At 49.2% G+C, this 19,302-nt stretch overlaps 6 protein-coding genes across 6 annotated transcripts; 2 read left to right on the top strand and 4 right to left on the bottom strand.

Annotated features, from left to right (window-relative positions):
• Positions 1–691: 691 nt before the first annotated feature.
• BDW74DRAFT_176537 (uncharacterized protein) lies at positions 692–2,403 on the top strand (the record flags this gene model as incomplete). Its single annotated transcript, XM_073728626.1, has 4 exons — positions 692–843; positions 895–1,064; positions 1,120–1,242; positions 1,301–2,403. 4 exons carry the CDS (start codon positions 692–694, stop codon positions 2,401–2,403), a joined length of 1,548 nt encoding a protein of 515 aa, XP_073585665.1.
• Positions 2,404–3,530: 1,127 nt separating this feature from the next.
• BDW74DRAFT_176536 (uncharacterized protein) lies at positions 3,531–4,484 on the bottom strand (the record flags this gene model as incomplete). The annotated part of the gene is made up of 1 exon (XM_073728625.1): positions 3,531–4,484. One exon carries the CDS (start codon positions 4,482–4,484, stop codon positions 3,531–3,533), a length of 954 nt encoding a protein of 317 aa, XP_073585664.1.
• Positions 4,485–6,156: 1,672 nt separating this feature from the next.
• On the bottom strand, positions 6,157–8,351 carry BDW74DRAFT_130706 (putative transcription initiation factor TFIID subunit 12). The gene is made up of 2 exons (XM_073722275.1): positions 6,601–8,351; positions 6,157–6,532 (listed from the first exon to the last, which is right to left on the bottom strand). The coding sequence occupies exons 1-2, from the start codon at positions 8,110–8,112 to the stop codon at positions 6,278–6,280; spliced, it is 1,767 nt and encodes a 588-aa protein (XP_073585663.1). The 5' UTR covers positions 8,113–8,351; the 3' UTR covers positions 6,157–6,277.
• A 641-nt stretch (positions 8,352–8,992) lies between these two features.
• BDW74DRAFT_130697 (uncharacterized protein) lies at positions 8,993–10,245 on the bottom strand. The gene is made up of 3 exons (XM_073722274.1): positions 9,913–10,245; positions 9,494–9,859; positions 8,993–9,441 (listed from the first exon to the last, which is right to left on the bottom strand). The coding sequence occupies exons 1-3, from the start codon at positions 9,975–9,977 to the stop codon at positions 9,132–9,134; spliced, it is 741 nt and encodes a 246-aa protein (XP_073585662.1). The 5' UTR covers positions 9,978–10,245; the 3' UTR covers positions 8,993–9,131.
• Positions 10,246–10,607: 362 nt separating this feature from the next.
• On the top strand, positions 10,608–14,616 carry BDW74DRAFT_167009 (proteasome regulatory particle lid subunit RPN3; the record flags this gene model as incomplete). Its single annotated transcript, XM_073726634.1, has 5 exons — positions 10,608–11,094; positions 11,167–12,464; positions 12,534–12,654; positions 13,161–14,359; positions 14,455–14,616. The coding sequence occupies 5 exons, from the start codon at positions 10,608–10,610 to the stop codon at positions 14,614–14,616; spliced, it is 3,267 nt and encodes a 1,088-aa protein (XP_073585661.1).
• Positions 14,617–15,937: 1,321 nt separating this feature from the next.
• Positions 15,938–18,602, bottom strand: BDW74DRAFT_167008 (1-phosphatidylinositol-4-phosphate 5-kinase; the record flags this gene model as incomplete). The annotated part of the gene is made up of 3 exons (XM_073726633.1): positions 15,938–16,408; positions 16,460–17,420; positions 17,479–18,602. 3 exons carry the CDS (start codon positions 18,600–18,602, stop codon positions 15,938–15,940), a joined length of 2,556 nt encoding a protein of 851 aa, XP_073585660.1.
• Between the last annotated feature and the right edge of the window lie 700 nt (positions 18,603–19,302).

The following is a 19,302-nucleotide window of genomic DNA, read 5'->3' as shown; positions in this document are numbered from 1 at the left end:
TCCACAGGAAAGTGAAAGACAAGAAGGAGAGCCAAGATGAAGAGGATGAAAGACTTCATTTTGCTCATGGTGACTGACTACTGCAACCTGGAAGAAAGTAAGTGCTCTGATATCTGTGATTTGCTATGGAGCTTACCAGGGTTGAAGGCCAGTCAATGGTCAGTTTGGGGAGCAATGGAAGGAGACTTCAAAAACAGAAGAAGCTAATTACTCTTTGTTGCTCGAAGTGAGTACTTGTGTTGTTTATGTTGGTTGTGGCTATAATGGAACTCACAAGTCCTTGAGATGGCTAAATTGTCAACACTGGGAAGTTCCGAAAGGCTGCTTTCAGTGGGCAGCAGGCAAGTTATATCAAGTAAAACCTTTAAAGTGTTAAAAAGTAAGTAATTAAATAAGTGAATGGTTATTAGAGACTGCACTAGACACCTAATTGTTAATCATGCTCTTATTCACCACTTTTTACTAACTTATGTTTACTAGGTACTATTCACAGAACTTGTCACTTAGCTTATAACCTGGCTTCTCTGGACATTTCTGGATTTCTACTGAACTCCTGGCCACTAACTATGAAATCCTCCTTGACCCTATGGAGATCTCTTTTCCTCTCTTCATTATCATCCTCTTCTTTATCTTTCTTATTATCAGAACAGCTCCAACAACCTTTATGGTACAAACAATCAACTCAACTTCAATGAAGCTTCTGGCTTTCCTCCTCGGGCTTCTTGTGCTCTTCGCTCGAGCGTCTGCCTCCCAATACAGCAGTCTCCAGGTTCTTGCCAATGCTGAAAATGACTACACTTGCTCTCTTTCCAAGCCATGCACTATTGGTTGCTGCGGCCCTCTGTGAGTATTCCCCCTCCGTCACCCTTGTGTTATGGTGCTAACATCATCTAGTGATAAATCGACTGGTAAAGGTGTCTGCGGCTTTGGTCCAGATTTCTGCGGAAAAGGATGTACCTCGTCTTGTGACCGAAAGAGCGAGTGTGATGCTGGTTGGGGAAAACAGTGGTCAAATCTCTCAACTTGCCCTTTAAACGTCTGTTGCAGCAAGTTTGGATTCTGTGGTATGTAATTTCTTTCTTTTATGTTATTTGATGTTCCAAAACTAAGTAATTACAGGAACTACAAGTGATTTCTGTGGCGACAAAACTGTGGTCTCACCTCAGTGCAGCGGCACCAGCGCTCACCAACGGACCATTGGTTATTATGAAAGTTGGAATGTTGACCAGCGGAAGTGCAATAGTAAGTGCCCCCAATATTCGCCCTTCAGAAGCAATCTATCATACTAACCCTGACACAGCTATGGCACCCGAACAAATTCCCCTCGGAATTTACACGCACATCAACTTCGCTTTCGCCCTCATCAACCCGGAGACCTTTCGAATTGCCCCCATGGACCAAAACACCGGCTCTAGATACCGTGCCGTCACCTCTCTCAAAAATCGACAGCCGTCGCTGAAGGTTTGGATCGCCATCGGTGGTTGGGCAATGAACGATCCCGGTGCCACCCGAACCACCTTTTCTGATCTTGCTGCATCCGAGGAAAAACAAGATATCTTCTTCGAGTCGCTGCTCAGCTTCATTGTGAATAATAACTTCGATGGTGTTGACTTGGACTGGGAATATCCTGTTGCCGACGATCGCGGCGGAAAGCCTGAAGACTTCGATAACTTCGTCAACTTGCTCGAGCGGCTCCGCGGCCGATTGAATCAGATTCCTAGGCCGATTGGGCTGTCAATTACTCTGCCTGCCTCCTATTGGTATCTCCGAGGTTTTGACATTATCCGCCTTGAACAGCAAGTCGACTTTTTGAACGTCATGACCTACGATATCCACGGTGTTTGGGACGGACCTATTGAAGCTCTGGGTCCCTACGCCCTCGCCCACACGAACCTCACGGAGATCAACCTGGCTCTGGAGCTCCTTTGGCGCAACCACATCAACCCTTCCCGCGTGAATCTCGGTCTCGGCTTTTATGGCCGCAGCTTCACTCTCGAATCTCCCAACTGCATTGCACCGGGCTGTAAATGGAGTGGCGCCGGTAAGCCAGGACCATGCACGAACACCGGCGGTGTCCTCTCGGCCTCTGAAATCTCCGACGTCCTCAAAACCGAAAAGGGCGTGACATATCTCGACAAGGATGCTGGGGTACGGGTTGCTGTGTTCGATGAAAACCAGTGGGTTGCCTACGATGATGCGGAAACCTTGAAGATGAAGCTCGAGTTCGCCAATAAGCGCTGCTTGGGTGGGACAATGATTTGGGCGGCTGATTTGGATGATGGCGCCTTGATTGATGCTTTGGGTCGCGCGATGGGCAAGGAAAAGGCCTTTGTGGGCGACGGGCTTCCTCCGCTCGTCGGGGATCTAGGAACCCATCTCGACCCGGACAAGGTGTTCCCGTAAATAACAATCTTGAGGTCTGAAATGCTAAGCTCCCTCGACTTATGCAAGCAAAAAAAAAGAAAGAAAACAACAAAAAGAAATCAGTCAGTTATGTCTTAGTTTAGCAAAATCAATGCGATTCTTTTCAGTATTATTGTGATGTAACCTTACAAGTTGCTCCAGCTATGTATATGCTCGAGCATGAGCGGGAATTTAGAGCTATTACTGTTTTGCAAAGGTATAAGTCAATTCAAGGTCGTAGAAATAGGTAGAAATAGAACACAGCTCTGAAAGATTACCTACTTTTTCATCCATACATGCCAAATGCGCTGGATGTGCTTGGTCTCAGATCCTCATTTCACGGTTTACTAGCCTTATTTAGCACTAGTAGCAAAAGCTAGTCACTAGAGGACTTACTAGGCTATAAGCGTATCAGTGGAAAATAATAAAGTCCGACTGGTACATTGGTTTGTATGGGAGACCGCATACAACCAGTGTACCCCTTGACTCGACGCCTATGAAGTGGAGGATATAAGGATATAATATTCTTGCTAAGTCCAACTGGTCCATTGTTTTGCATGGAGACCACATACAAATTAATGTACCCCTCAACTCAACGCGATACTAAACCCTGCAGCCCGCAGGTGGTGGTAGGCGGAGCTAGCCTACATGTAGGTTAGTAAGTGTTTAAAAGGCGCTAATATCTTGTTCCCGGCGCTAAGGCCAAAGGCGGCTAGTAGCCGTGTAATGGGGCCCCTTTCTTTGCTTAAGGGCGCCTTTTCTTATTCTTTACTTGGGTATAGGGTCTTACTTGGGTATAGGGTCTTACTTGGGCTAGGGGGCTTACTTGGGCGTGTAGAGTGGAAGTTAAAAAGAAGCGTAAAAGTTGCTGATTAAGGCGTTTCTGAGCCTTCCTCGGATACATAATCCTGAGCCTCTCCGAGCTGTGACCCTGAGTGGCTCTACGAAAAGGACTAACTAATGGAAATAACATAGGAAATGTGTACATGGAATTTGCTGGTTTTTTTTTTTTTGTTTTTCAGAGATCCGGCCTCCGTACGGCTTCGTGGCTGACGTGACCCAGCCCAAGTCTTGAGGATCGTGGTGATTTTGCCTGGTTGAGGTCTCTGCTATCAAAGATTCAAGTTTCATGGTCCGTTGCAAGAGAGTCGCTGAAACGTATCGAATTTCTCAGAGCGAGGGTCGTTGTGAAGCATAACTTCCGGGTCTGAGTATTCTCTAAAGGCGTACATGTTTCGAATCCCTGCAACGTCTGAAGATGTCGGCACCAGATTACTTCCAATGGGATCACCATTCGCGCGCAATAATGGAGAACCAGCCATACTTCCGCCCAGCCAGGAGGGATAAATCATGATAGACTCCCAGTCCACGTCGTTCTCGGTTGTATCCATGCCATGTGGATGGATGGTATCCAGTCTAGGCAGGAAACTGGTGCCGCTGAAACCCTTTGCCAAGGCAGCAAACCAATCGCGACAGATTCCTTCTGCACCCCATATTTGAGGCTCTTGCAGGTTTGCAGTGGCGATATCATAATCGTATAGAGCGCCGCAATAGAACTTGAAAACCTTATCATGACCATTGGGATTCCAGAATACTGGAACCTGATGCTCGTGTATAAGTCCCCAGGCGTGCCCGAGCTCGTGGGCAATGTTAGCGGCTTTATCCCCAAGCAGATCACCTCGCACGCCGATAGTCATTCTTGAACCTTCGCCTTCGCGAAGCATTCCCGTGTCCGTAATCATATGGCGATCATGGTAGATAACCCTCAGAGCCTTGTTTGACTGCGTGGTACACTTGATGGCCGACGCCTTCTCGACTCTGTATTCATGGGGAAGTCCTGCAGCGTACCACAGCTCCATTGCCGCATCAATCCATTCCGCCAGCTTTTCTTCAGTTTCAATGCTTTCGTAACAGAGAGGGATCACTTTATATGGCCATGGGGAGAAAACACCGACATTTAGCGGAACATGGCCCCAGCGAGCGTTGATCGATTTCGAAGAAAGAGAGGGCTCCCAGAGGCGGTTACCAGCTTCAACACCAGAGATGCAAGCTAGGAGGACAGCAAATATCGATACAATCATGGATGATATGTTGGTGAGGATTGGGGATTGGTTGCTTTTGATTTGTGGTGTCACTCAGTCGTGTAAGAGGTCAACACTGGAAGAGTAGAAGCAATGAGAAGTGGGAAAGCAGGGTATGAGGGAAGAAAGGAAACTCGAAGGGCAGGCAGGGGAGCGGATTAAATACCCAGGTTAGAGAAGTTCTGGAGAGGCTCCCATTCACAGAACTCCCTAGATACTATTCACTGTCCCTATTCACTTCAAACAGCCTGGGCAGATTGAGGACTTTTACATTCCACCTCCTACCCAGAGTGAATGAGCAGGTGAATTTTCATTTGGTGTCGGACATAGCTCCTTGTCTTCTCTTTTTTTTCTTTCTACCAAGAAGCAACGTTACAGTTCACTGCCAATTGTTTATTTCTGGGATGCTGTTGCTTTGGAGTCTTCCACGGATTTATCTTAATATTCCGTCATTGAAGGCTTAGATAGCCATTGTAGCTACTCTGTATGCTTGTTCTCTTCTCAAACTCTACATAATAAACTACTGCGGGCATCCCTGTGCGTTGTTGTTTTTTTTTTGGCCATCATTGTCTTTCTGTACACCATTGCATGGCTTTACATGAGGCTGACACAACATAATGAAGTCTGCAATCTTTAGCCTGGCAAAAGCTATGTATCGCATCCTCTGATGAAAAGAACAAGTATGATCCTGACCGGTAACTGGTAAGCGGACCTCCTGGGTATTTTATATCTTGAATTATAACCTGCGTCAAAAGCTGCTCATTACACTAATGTCTAGAGTTATAGGCATGGCCACAGCAAGCATTTGGCTCTAGTAAACCCCGTGTTTCACCTGCTGCATCTCGTCAAAAAAATCTAACGAAAGCTTTAGATGCCGTACACTATTTTGAGTGGGAACTGTCAGCAGCCTCTGGTTCTAGGTTACTAGGTAAGGCTGAGCAACAGACAACCAAGATCCGGACCGAACAGCTTGGTCTGGCTTGTCTGCGAGTTGAACTTTCGGGCTGTTACACCAATTACAACCAAGGGTGTTGGGCTTGGTGTTTTCGATTTTATCATAGAATAACCGATCTTAAATAGTAAGGAGAAAGGCCAACATATCAATAATTTTGCCTGGCACAGACGGTAGTGGTAACTGTGAAATCCAAAAGCTTTAGGCTCGTAGATCAAGTCAGGTGCGCTGCCAATTGTGGTTGATATGCTCTATTCCTTCTTAGCCCGTGCTTGACTAGATACTGTGTTTTAGTAGGTAGATCCAGGTCCACCTAAATCAATCAGTACTTATCTGCAAATGCGCGCGCGCACTCGCTACCAAGATCAGAACCAGGTGGCGGAACAAATCTTTTGGGCTAATGTTGATGATTTGCTTTTGCTGTCAACTTTATTGAGCACTTTACTAGTTCATAGTTCTTTCTTGTTTTTGCCACGCAAGCATAACAAATATAGTGACTCCGCTGCCATTAAAAGAAGCCATGATAGCCCCGGACACCATTGCGGGTATACCTATCGATTCATATCAAGCAAAAAAGAGGGGGTTATCCACCTCAAATGAACAACAGGGGAAGAAGTGAAAAATGAATCAATAAAGGGCTTTGGGAAGCACGAACATACGCTCATCGAAGCAGCTACAGCATGTTGAGCCTCAGGACGAGCGGGGAAAATTGGCTCAAGGCATAGTCATCCAAAATCGGATATACCATATGCGAAGGGGGTGAATCGTTGCGATTATTATGCCGAAGTAATGCACTCTGACGACCAAGGATTCGAGGGGAGAATCTCAATCGCTGCGAAGATTATTCTGTTCTTCCCTGGGTTACCTTCGCAGCTTGAATAGCCGACATCTTCTGGGTCCAGCCTTGCGTAGGTTGTGGCTTCTTGACAGTGCGGAGATCATCGGTGGAAAAACCTGAAATGCGCATGTTATAGTTTCTTTCTAGAACAAGCTGTAGATCCCGAATCTCAAGGCTGGACGAATGGCGGAGCTTGGCGAGGCGGCATGCAGCAGTAATCACATCATCCACGAAATCATCGGCCATTTGAAGCATAAACTGTAGGCACCACGCGGATTAGTGAATGTGCTTAACGCAAAAAAAATCGGATGAACTCTTGAGCATACCTCTTCAGCATCTGGGGTGAGTCCTTCACCTTCACCTCCACCTGTTACTTGACGAACTAGAACATCAAGCATCTTTTTGCTGAGAACGCGCTGACCTTCACCTTCAAGGACATAACCAGGATGTTTCTGTATAGCGGGCTGACCCATCACACCCATAGCGCTGTGGCTGGGACCAGACAGAGTTGGTCGGTCTGTAGTCATGGAAACTGGCTTTGGGGGGAGGACGTTAAGGTTCTTTGGAATGACCATGTTGATGTTCCGTCCTGAGTTTTCCGTGGATCGATTCTGTATGTAGCCCTGCGGATGAGCGTGACTATTCACAGAGGGCTGGTTCATATTCTGTTGCTGAACAGCGTTTGTATTGTTGGGACTATTCACGTTGGTATTATTGGAGTAGTTTTGTGCAGCTTGCGCCATAGCGGCCTGTTGAGATAAAGGCCGCGGCGGTCCCTGTACATTTGCAGCCTGCGTAATGGACGCTGTGGGAGTAGAGCCATCTGGTGCGGGCACTTGGCTAAATCCTGAAGAAGTCTGTTGTGATTGCATTTGCGGCTGCGAAGGTTGTGGTTGTTGTGGCGTGCCAGCAGCAATGGCAGGTGCAGGGGTGGCACCCTGGTTAGCCGGCGCTTGGCCCGATTGAGGAGTTGGGGACATTGCTGCTTGCGCTGCTTGATTTCGTGCAGCACTCACAGCAGAATTTATTGTATGCGCTGCCGGCGTGGGTCCGGAAAGGGCTGCCGTCGAAGCAGCTGTTGGTCCTGCTGAAGCCGTAGAGGCTGTTGTTGCCGGTCTAGCTCCGCCTTGCTGTGGAAGTTGTTGGCCTGGGTGCTGTGTTCCTGCCCTTTGTTGTTGCGCTTTGAACACGTCTTGTTGTTCCTTGAACTTGGTCAAGAATTCACTGCCTTCGCGAAAGAGTTTCTCTGCCTGAACTTGACGATTCTTGAATTCTTGCATCTCCTCCTGTGTCAAGTTTCCTGCACTTTGGCGCTGACTATGTTGTTGGCGCAATTCGCTCAAGCGTGCTCGTCCAATTTCCTGCTTTTGAAGCGCGATACCATATCGAAGTTTGGCCTCCGGGAGCCATGTCCCTGCTTGTTCGCTTGAGATGTTGGGGGGGAGGAAGAGCTGTAACGAGTTCACTTTCTGTTGGAATTGAGGGAGGAGCTGGGCGAAGTTTTGTGGGTTGACGGATTGCGATCGCTGAACTGGCTGACCCTGCGCTGTGGAGGTGGCCTGCATTTGCTGATGCTGTAGCTGTCGATTCTGTTGGTACATCCGCATGCCTTTCATCAAAGATTGCGAAAGCTGTGATAGCCTTGTGTGAGCTTGCTGGTACTCAGGAGTCTGCGCATCGCGACTATTGAGGATTTCCCAAAAGTTGCGAACTATTTGGGTGTGTTGGACTTTCTGTTGATCGTTGAGATGAGGTAGCTTCTGCACCTGATCCGTCCGGATGAGATTTGAGTGCTGCGGCACCATCTGCTGGGGGCTTGGAGCCTGGGCGCTATCCATATCGACAGATACTTACGGTACTATCAGCCTAATGGCTTGATATAGGCGGTCTTGCGACGATGAGATAGTAAGTTCGACGCGACGTCAATGCCAGAACAAGGGATTAGGACTCGGCCGTTGCCTTTTCCGGAGAGCCGTGGAAATTTTCGAAAGAGAAAGCACAGTGGTGGCTTAAATTTGACAAGGAAACATCCAGTTTCTGAAGTTGGTAAGCTCTAATGATAGAGGTTAGGTTAATCAAAAGAAAACACTTTGGTTGATAGTAGTAAAGTGAGGGACTCCGGACGACGGCGAGATTCTCGAGCCGGAGCCCCAGGCTTGGCATTACGTTGGTACTGTGCTAACCAATTATTGTACCTACTAGTACGGAGTATACCTAGGGATTATTATTAGTAGGTAGGGAGCAGGGACTCTCGCCATAGTGTCGCAGAGAGACCGAAATTCGTTTTCGCTCAATGTCTGGATCTTTGTTTCACTCACCACCGAGGTGCGAGTGTCATTGATATTCTTCATAGTACTTGACGCTTTGGATTCACTATCACTGATGAAATTGACTTGCATCTCTCCAATAACAGAGAGATAGATTCATCGCACCTTTCCCTACAGAGCATCGCCCATGTAAACTCTCGCGCCTGGGTGCAATCCCATAATACTCCCACCGAGTACAGATCCATAAACTATCAATAAGGATTATCAATAGTAGTGTTGTAGTGCTCAGAATTTGCAGCACCAGGTGCAACATGAATAGCTTCAAAAGCAGCAATTCAACACGAGACCACCAATACAAGTGGTTTCCCCTTTCGCCACTTTTATCTGGCGGGCGTGTGTCTCAGTGAACACGCGCGCCTTCCTTCTCGTTTTTGGTTTAAGCGGCCTAGGAGAAGCACCCTGGTATTGGGTAAGAACCATGAAGGCTCAGGACTGCCCCGGATCTGAAGCCCAACTTGACAGCGCATGTGGCGTCTGAGTGCAGGTCATTGAGACCAGTACACCGCAGTGCAACGGAATAACTCATGTTCTCATCCCATGAGACCACCCAAATCGCGTTCCATTCCGTTGACACGGGCCTCCAGATTTCGCTTTTTCTTTTCTAGCTCTCGGATCTCTTCGAGTTCACGCTCAAGGTCAGCATCAGTAACATGTGCGACGCCAGTATCTGGAGGATCAGTGTTTTCAAATTCGTCGTACTCGTCGTTATAAAAGCGGCTCATGCTCTCTAGTTCTGTGGCATTCCTAGCCACTCGCTCCTCTAACTCTGCGATCGACTCTGAAATAAGCTGATTGCGGTAACGGAGACTGGCAATCCTATCTTGGGCGCCAGTAACTGGGCTTGTGCTTCAGTCAGAAACAAAGCTCATGATGAAGTGAAAGATGAACTCACTAGACATCACAGAGTATCTCCGCGCCTTTGAGCAAGACGTCGACATTTACTTCGCCGCGAGCTCCAGTGCTCGAGCTTCGAGCGGAGCGTTTGATCTCATCCATCATATTTGAGCCTAATACCCGAGCAACAGCCGACTGACTCCTGTTATTTCGAGCCGAGTAGATCCGATTCGCCATGGACTCTGGTTCCGAATCGGGCTGGAAATGAGTTGCTCGTCTTGTGGCTCGTCTCTGGGCGCTACTCGCTTTCACGGACGGGACACTCTGGAACAGGGCTCGTTCATGGGCTTCTGTATCCCGAATCAGGGCAGTGATATCGTGGGAGCCGAGGAGCGCATTTGTGAAGATCCGTGGCTGGGGGAAGCTGGTTGCTTATTAGCTAGGTAGGAGTTGACAAATAGAAAGCGTGACACTCACGGTAGTTCTGCAATCGCATTTGAAGAGAGCAGTATCTGTTCTAGGTGGCTTTCTAGGAGTGACATTCTCCCTGAAAACGAACCCGTGGTATCTGCGATCTTTGGATCTCGGTTGTTATTCTTTGGCGGTTTGCCAAGAGCTCTACTACAGAGTAGAATATGCGATCCGGCAGGTGCGTACTGGTTTCTGCCTCAGGTTCTTTTCTCGTGGCAAAATCGACAGAACGGGATTTTGACCAAAAGGAGGCAGACGTCTGGGAGCTGGGAACTGTGGTGTTGGTCACTATTTGACGAATGTGAGACCTTCTTCCAATCCTTTGGAGCGGGCTACAGTGTTTGGGTGTATCGGTTGCTACAGTTGCAGGCTTGCAGCGCAGCCACAGCTTCCGTTGGTAAGCTAGACCGAGCTGGTACCGTCCTGACTAAGCTTGCGCTGGATCTCTTGCTGTCCCATCCAGCCTTGACATCACATCACCACATCATCAACCACTCTCTTCAGAGTTTGTCAACCATTATTCTTCATCCCTCTCTCACCTGGCTTGCCTTTGTTACGTCTATAGCTGCCTGTGATTTCCAAGGCTTTGCTCCTCTCCATCTACCTTGAATCACTACCTGCACTAGCCCCTTCTTCTGCTTCCGGTACCGCGGTCTCCGTTTTGCTCACCTGAGCGTTGAAATCTACACGGGCCGAGGAAAATGCCAGCTGAGAGACGCTCTTTGCGGTCCAACAACAAGCCAGATACTTCTTCGTCCGCTAACGGTGAAAAAGCTCGCTCCGGTTCCCAGAGTTCGAGCTCGAACAAGGATAAGCCGACGACGACTCGCACCGCTGCCAGTAAAGTCAAGCCCACGAAGGCCGCATCTTCAAGTATTGCTTCAGACTCCGGCATGGGGGAACAGCAGGACCAGTCCCATACCAACGGTGCCGATTCGACGAAGAATGGCGTCAATGGGTCTGAAGATATCGAGATGGACGAGGATACGGCAGGTGGGCCTACATCCTCTTTCAACGCCAGCAAGGACCGGAAAGGTGACCAGAAAATGACTGTTGTAGTGCCTCCCATCAAGGACTCTGGGCTATCCGGCGACAGAGGCCAGGACCAGGAAGGCGATGTCTCCATGAAGGGTGCCTGGGGCGAGGAGCCTGGGTCAGAGATGGATCCCAAGGCAAAAGCCATTCAAGGTTGGTTGTGATCACATCTTAATCTGATTTCATAACAGCTCACTAACATGGCTGTTCTGCGACGCGACTTAGACATCAAGACAAACTTCACTTTCCTTGAACGCGCGGTTACCCATTTTGATCCCAGGTTTACCCTTCGTGTTTTGAGATCGATATCCTCAATGCGCAAACAAATCACGTCCGACGTGCTTGCCGAGGTCATCGTTGGGGCTTACCCAAAATCAAGTACCACTGCATCTCTCTTACTAGACGCGATTGATCAAGCCAGCGCCTTCGATGCTGCCGGCTCAACTTCTAAGATGGATGTGGACAATGATAAGGCGAAGCCCTCTTCGAAAGAAGTTCTCCCCGAGATTGACACATATCTGTCAATCCTAGTCCAAATTCATCTTTACGACAAAAAAGAAATCCAGAAAGGCGCCAAGTTTTCGACCGCTTTGATCGAACGACTTCGGGCACTTAATCGCCGTACCCTGGACTCTCTCGCGGCCCGTGTTTACTTTTATTATTCGCTTTTCTTCGAGCAGATTGCGCCTCTACCCCCTTCCCCTGCGGCTACAGTTACTTCTATCCGCCAACCACTACTTGCGGCCCTTCGGACAGCCGTCCTACGAAAGGATGTGGACACCCAGGCCACCGTGATGACGCTCCTCCTTCGTAATTATCTTTCTACTTCTCATATTTCGCAAGCCGATTTACTGATTTCGCACAATCAATTTCCCCCGTCGGCATCGAACAATCAGATTGCTCGCTACCTGTATTACTTGGGCCGCATCCGAGCTATTCAGCTGCAGTATACTGAGGCTCATGGGCATTTGATCGGAGCCACGCGGAAGTCGCCTTCGAGCCACAGTGCGCGCGGGTTCTACCAAGCTTCTCACAAGCTGCTTGTAGTCGTCGAGCTTCTGATGGGCGATATTCCCGACCGTGCGATATTCCGACAGGCGGCTCTTGAAAGGGCTCTGCATCCTTATTTCCTGCTCGTCCAGGCCGTGAGCATTGGGGATTTAGACGGATTTCTGAACATTGTAAATACATACAGTTCAACCTTCCGAAAGGACGGCACATACACCCTCATCCTACGCCTACGGCAGAATGTGATCAAGACAGGTATCCGCATGATGTCGCTTTCTTATTCGCGCATTTCCCTTCGGGATATTTGCCTTCGCCTCGGCTTGGATAGTGAAGAGTCGGCCGAATACATCGTTGCAAAGGCAATCCGGGACGGCGTGATTGAGGCAAGCTTGGACCATGAGCGAGGGTTCATGAAAAGCAAGGAGGTTGGAGATATATACGCTACCAGGGAACCTGGCGAAGTTTTTCATGAGCGTATCAGGGCTTGCTTAAGCCTACACGACGAGAGCGTTAAGGTAAATCACATGCACCGTTCTCCGTCATCGATGAACCACTAGCTGATATATTATCTAACTAACCTATAGGCAATGAGATTTCCGATGAACCAGCATCGCCTCGAGCTGAAAAGTGCGCAGGAGGCAAGGGAACGTGAGAGAGAGCTGGCCAAGGAGATTCAGGAAGGGGACATAGACGACGAAGATGCAGGCGGGGACTTCGATGCCATCTAAGAGCTCTGTGGACAATTCACGATTGTGAAACCTTCTTCGCCTCCCAGATTTGCGGTCGGCGTTGTTTCGGGAGAGAGAGAGCCTATACTTTTGTTAATCTTGCAATCTTCGCCTTGTTGGGGGTCTATGAGGGCGAACACGGCGGCTTTTATTTCATGATACGTATAACTACAGAAGTGTTCGTTTGTTCATTGTAACTATATGTAGATGATGATAACAGTAGTGACTGTTAAGATAGCGTAGCGCGCCTTGTTTGTGAGTGACGCTCCCGTTCCGGCCCGATTGGCGGCCGGCCCTCGACTCGCCGAGGAAAAACTTCCCAGCTCTGCGGACTCGACCTCCACGTCTCACAGCTAGTAGAGCTGCTGCCTCCGAACTGGTGAGGCTTGCATTTCATTCAAAGAGCAATTTCTCCGCGCATATGCTTGCTTAGAGGACTGTTCCCTCTTGATTTGCCGGCGTTGAGCATGAAAGCGCACACAGTCCCAGCTAGCAAGCTGGCACTGGCATCGCCAGGTCCTCCTCAAACACTGATATGCTGGCAATGTCTCCGCAATGACTTCCGCCTCGACCAATTCAAGTTCCAAACTCGCAAATACCACCCCTCTCGACGAAAAGATGCTTCCCCCTTCGGTGCGGCCGTATCAGCGGCCCAGACGCTCTTCAAGGGCTTGCCAAAAGCTCCTCCTGGGATATCAGTCGATCCGTTAAGGATTGTGGGAAAAGAACTTAAATTTCTCAGCAAGAATATCCGTCAGCTGCTGGGCTCGGGGCATCCTACGCTGGATAAAGTGGCGAAATACTATACCCGGAGTGAGGGCAAACACATGCGGCCGCTGCTGGTGCTGCTCATGTCGCAGGCAACGGCGTTGACCATCCCACGGCCCAATCGTTCCATGTCCGCTGCCGACCCAAATCCTGTGACAGTCAATGATCCTATCACTTCACCTTCAGTCCTTGCCGATGCCAACCCGGACTTAGACCGGCTCACATCCTCCTCGTCCTCCGCAACAGACGGTCAGTACGATTTTTCCGGCGATGAAAACATCCTTCCTTCCCAGCGACGACTCGCCGAGATCACCGAGTTAATCCACACCGCTTCCCTCCTTCACGACGATGTCATTGACAACGCCATCACCCGTCGCTCCGCAAACTCCGCGAACATCGAGTTTGGGAACAAAATGGCTGTCTTGGCTGGTGACTTCTTACTTGGCCGTGCCTCCGTTGCGCTCGCACGCTTACGAGACCCTGAAGTCACAGAACTTCTGGCTACTGTGATTGCCAATCTCGTGGAAGGTGAATTTATGCAGCTCAAAAACACTGCCGAGGACGAAAAGAGCCCCGTTTTTACAGACGACACCATAACGTATTACCTGCAAAAAACCTATCTGAAAACAGCAAGCCTAATCAGCAAGTCGTGCCGCGCAGCCGCCTTACTCGGACATAGCACGCCTGACGTGGTTGAGGCAGCATATTCTTACGGCCGCAACCTTGGTCTAGCATTCCAGCTCGTGGATGATATGCTTGACTACACAGTCAGCGGTGCGGAGCTAGGCAAGCCCGCCGGCGCGGACCTAGAACTCGGTCTCGCGACTGCTCCCCTTCTTTTCGCCTGGAAAAAGAACCCGGAACTCGGTCCTTTGGTCGGCCGCAAATTCAAGCAGGAAGGAGATGTGCAAAAAGTACGCCTACACCCCGTTCAAATGCCCAATATGTCTTACTACATTATCCGCGCCTCCGAAACAACACTAATAACTGACCTTCTCAATAATTTTAGGCCCGAGATCTTGTCTACCGCAGCAACGGTGTTGAGCAAACCCGTGCTCTAGCCCAGGAATATGCGAACAAAGCCATTGTTGCTATCAGTTCATTTCCTGATAGCGAAGCCAAGGCCGCTTTAGTTGAGATGTGCACAAAGACCATGAATCGAAGAAAGTGAGTTCACGTGAGTCTCATGAGCGCAGGTGAGCCTTGTCCCTGCGGCCATCCTAGGGACGCAGCTGGGAATTGGATTTCAAGCCAGCACAGATGGCCACCCCTTTAATTGCCATAATCAGTTGATCAGTAGCTCAGTCCGGTGTCTATCGGATTTTGGATTGCGAATATGCGACTCCATCATTGACACCGGCTTAGTGTCTACTTCTGTATTATTATCTTATGTTTTGGGTATCATATGGTTTATTTTCTTTGCATGCTATTTTCGCTAGATCTTGCCGGCATGGGTCCGACGTCCTAGGTTTGGCACCTGGCAATGTACAATATACAAGACTTGAAAGAGAAATACTAGAGTGTGGCTTAGCACATTGTAGTAGTCGGTGTATCACTGCTCCCTCTCCTGGCGACTCATGGTTGAGGTACCTGTTTTTCTTTGCAAAGGGCTGTCAAGGATCAAGTACATATGTAAATTCAAGAACCTCGAATACCTATACATCCCTATGCTTCCAGTTACAATAAATGTTTATTCACAATGATACGCTTCTTCTATCCGTTTTCTATAAACAGTCACAAAAGAAACAGGAATGGCAATTACCATGGGGAAAGGAAAACATAACGACTAACAAAGCTAAGCCGCTCAGAACATTCTCAGGCAACCCGATATTGGTTGCCATCTAGGTATACAAGGAAATTGACAAGGAAAGAATAAACCCAAAACGCAATGCCGGGCCAGGGTGGCGGACATTTAGATTGGGCTAGAAAGTCTGGAAAGAATGTGAGCTGAGCCAGGTATCAAACAAAAGGGAATATATAGTCAGAGGTTGACATGTAAGTTTGTGGAGCCTTGTTCGAGTCGTAGGCCTCCTTTGACAAAGTGAGAAGATGTGATGGAAAGAGTTGCAAGGGCTGTATAGGTGGATTACAGGTGTTGAAGGAGTGTTGATCGAACATGCCTGGCGTATGTCTGTAGTAGCAGCAGTAAGGGCACGATCGTTGAGGGTGGGCGGACCATCAATCCAAGACTAATTAACCAAGTTGAAATGAATACCAAGGCCCACCTCAGCAATTTTGCTGGCGTAACGGTATAAGATGTCTGCTAGCCCGAAGATACCGTCGCATCAGTCATAGAAACATCACTCGCTTTTGAGGTACTGGACTAAGGTAGGGTTGCGTTCGTGGCATGGTAGAGAGAATCTACCCCATGGTCCTGAAAGTAGTGGAAGATGGAAACATAGCAAATGGGATATCATTAGAGGCGCCAAAACGGGGAAAATAAGGCAAAGTATTCGCGCATGGCAGTCGAAAACCACGGGGTCTGCTGGTCATCAGACCGATATTGAGAGACTCTGTCCGTTCTGATAGGTGCCATTCCGCTTTTCTGACAGCTCCGCGTTAGGTCCATTTGGTGGTGGTGGCAGGTCTTTGTTTAGACAGGGCGAGGGTGACCGTGGACTACGCTGACTATGTCCACCAACACTGCTAGCCTCACCGGCTTCATCAACAATTGGAAGTGTGCTAGGGCCGGATGCAGGGGCCGTCGGTTGGTGGCCAGGGGTGGCGACCGAAGTATGTTTTGAGGTCTCACTTTGTGTGCGCGGTGGTAATTGATTGACAGCGTTGTTTTGCTCCGTCGTTTCTGTCTCCTGAATCCTGTGTGCCTCTTCCTCGGACATTGTGATTCTTCTAATAAAGTTGACAAATCGAACGCCATAGCCCTCGGGGGGAATAGGGGATATTTGTGTTCGATCATGAGTTAGGCCTTTGAAGAAATGCTCTATCCTTTTGACCGTGCCATACTACTTGATAATTAGCCGACATGCCCAAGAACATCATTAAGCAAGACGTACGTGTGTCAAACAATCAATAATCCCTAGATAATAAATCTCTTGACCAGGCTGGCCATTTTCATGTGTGGCTCGAAAGCCGCCGTCGTCGGAGTAGAAAACGTGGAACTTGCGTTCGTCGAGAATTTCGTCCGGCATCTTTGCAGTCGCCTTATCGAGAGGGACGGGACGCTCCTTCTGAATCAGCATTCGAAGTTCACGCGCCTTGCGCTCGTTCTCCAGCTTTGATGGGGTGCGCATCAACATGTTCGGGTGGATATCCTCTTCGCGGTCAGCTCCAGGTTGGAATACCTGGAGGGTCTTATCGCGGAGTTTTTCCTCGTTTCCTTTCTCCAAATCATGTATACCCACAAGAAGGGAGTAGTCCATAATTTTTAATCGCTTCAGCAGTTCCACATCGCGCTTGAGCTGGGCGAGGAAGAATTCCCGTTTTCCAGGGCCACATTCTAATTGACGATTTCTCCGAAGCCAGTTTAGGTCCTTCATCGTAGAACGTGGGTGGTCTTTGATATATTCTTCACTCACTTCACGGCCAATCATGGACCCCTTGAGGTCGAATGTGGAATGAATATCTCGATGCGGGGGGAAAAGATTGTTCATGACAACAAAATGAATCTTGCGGCCGTAGGCCATCTTGACTCGGTGAAGACCGTAAAACTGCGATATCAAGGTGTTCGGGTTTTGCTCCACATGTTTGTAGTATTCAGGGAGAATCTTTCGCAGCAATTTATGTTCAGCATGGTGGATAGTTTTGATGATATACTTGTAGTCCCTAGAAAAATAGAAAAAACTGCCACTTTTCCCTGGAGAGCCCAGTTCCGAGAGAATATACTTGCTCGTAAGTGAAATCAAGTAGTCGGCAGGATCTAGTCGGAATTTCGATCGGAGATGACGAAAAACCCAGGGCGCGTAGTCTTTGAATTTGAAATCATACTGAGCAGATGGCGTTAACTCGTTCCCGGTTCTGTTAGCAAATCAAAATTAGTGGTGGACAGTATTGTCGGAGCAGGAGCCAAGCATACATATCAAAAGAAAACTTGTGTTTTGCTTCGAAGTCGGCAGGAGTCAGTTCGCGGTCCATTTTTGCATTAATTCTGGACACGGTGAACCGAATTCCAGTGAGCATATTATAGGACGTGACCCAGTTGACATGGTTTCGATCAACTTTTGTTCCGACGACGACCCTATCATCATCTTCCTCATCTCGCCGCCTTCTTCTTGACGCTCTCCTTTGTTTGATGGCTTCCGCCCAGCGGGCTGCATCTTCATCCGGGTTCGCTTCATCCAACAGGATATCGGATTGATTCGTTCTGGTGGTACGGCGAGCCAGCCCAAGAGACGGGCGGCGTGTTCCCGCCGTCGGAGATAGGCGACCACTGCTGTACGCAGCCTCGTCCGGTTGATCACGACTACTTCGACGACCAGTGGTCGTCCTCGGGACTTGCAATGTATGTCTGTTTCGAAGGCTAGAATTAACCGACTCCTGGGTATTGCTGCGATTGACTCCCGCAGCAACTGGGGGAGACGAATGCCGATGAGTACTTTTCTGGGTCGGGGACAGGCCGCCATGATCTGGAGAGAGGCGACCACTGCTGTCCGGGAACGATGTGGACAGTCGTGCCATTGCAGGATTACGCGTTGTGTCCGAGTGAACTAGTTCATCAACGGACGGTCTCGAATCCCCATTTACCATATGTCTGCCGTTGAGTGATCTGTGGCCAGCCAAGGTCCCATTAGCCTGATGGCTAGCATTGGAAGTTATTGCTGAACAAACCCCCGTATCGGACGACTTGCGGGGAAGCTCCTTATCCATTGTAGTAGACGGCGGCCTCCCTTCCTTCGGCTCACGAGCAGATCCATTCCCTAACGAATGCAGGCTTCCATCTTTGGACTGTAAGAATTCTCGATTGTAGGAGCTGGCGCTTGATCGGGGACCAGCCAGAGAGTAAGTACTACCATTAGCGACATGGCGGTCCGTCGAAGTCTCGAGGTGATTGGAGTCACCATTGGGCCAATTTGTCCAGACAAAAGTGTTTCCTACCGAGTTTTTATCGTGGGTTCTATCCTGGGGCACGCCAAGTGACCGAGGATGTGTAGCGGTTGCTGTAGCCGTCTGGGAAGGATACTCATTTGAGAATGACGGCATGGTCGCGAGTCGTGACCCAGGCGCCGGGGGACGACGGGCGGAGTAGAATCGGAAGTAAGATTGATAGCAGCGCGGCGTCGCGCAGCAGAGATGCCGTGCAAGAGCGGCCAGTCAAGGAGTCCTCCGCAGACTTTTGTATCAGGGAATCGGGCGAGATAGCACTGGAAGCAAGGATTGAATGCAACCAGTAATTGGAAGACTTCAGGACCGAAAGAAACACCTTCAGGTCACAAGAGCGGCCAGCCGCGGCGTGGCAGATTATTTAGAGATCGGTTGTCATGATCCGAGTGTCAGAGCAGGCCAGGGCGACGGTCGACGGCACAGCACTCCCGACAGCGTGTTCGTGAACGAGAAAGGTGCAAGGTGCGGTGAATGGTAAATCCAGAGGGGGCGTGGGTAGCGGTAAGCAGTAAGATGGTCAGGTTTGACAAGGTTGAGGTATCCAAGAAACAGGAAGATGTAGAAGACAAGAATCGACTGCGATGGAAGGACAGCAGGGAACCTGCAAGTCGTGAGAGCGCACTGGGCAGCAGGGCGGTTCTGGTACGGTAAAGTCCAGTAACTCCGTGTAATATACGCAATTAAGCCTCAGTCTTGTTGTCAGGGTCGGAGGATGCACAAGTAGACCAGGTCTTTAGCGGTGTTTCCTGTTTGCCTCCAGGGCTCTCCCTCTCAGCAGCTGGACCTCCTGATGTTTACT

This window comes from Aspergillus multicolor (genome assembly GCF_047715735.1).
Source record: "Aspergillus multicolor strain CBS 133.54 unplaced genomic scaffold BDW74scaffold_7, whole genome shotgun sequence".
Taxonomy (NCBI): Eukaryota; Fungi; Ascomycota; class Eurotiomycetes; order Eurotiales; family Aspergillaceae; genus Aspergillus; species Aspergillus multicolor.
The sequence above is the reverse complement of the archived record's forward strand: the minus strand, read 5'-3'. Positions and strand labels throughout refer to the sequence as shown.

Coding starts and splice junctions, on each gene's coding strand:
- BDW74DRAFT_130706 (XM_073722275.1), bottom strand. CDS start 8,112: ATGGATAGCGCCCAGGCTCCAAGCCCCCAGCAGATGGTGCCGCAGCAC. Junction 6,533..6,600: donor TCACCCCAGATGCTGAAGAG/GTATGCTCAAGA, acceptor TGGTGCCTACAG/TTTATGCTTCAAATGGCCGA.
- BDW74DRAFT_130697 (XM_073722274.1), bottom strand. CDS start 9,977: ATGTCACTCCTAGAAAGCCACCTAGAACAGATACTGCTCTCTTCAAAT. Junction 9,860..9,912: donor AATGCGATTGCAGAACTACC/GTGAGTGTCACG, acceptor ATAAGCAACCAG/CTTCCCCCAGCCACGGATCT. Junction 9,442..9,493: donor GAGATACTCTGTGATGTCTA/GTGAGTTCATCT, acceptor CTGAAGCACAAG/CCCAGTTACTGGCGCCCAAG.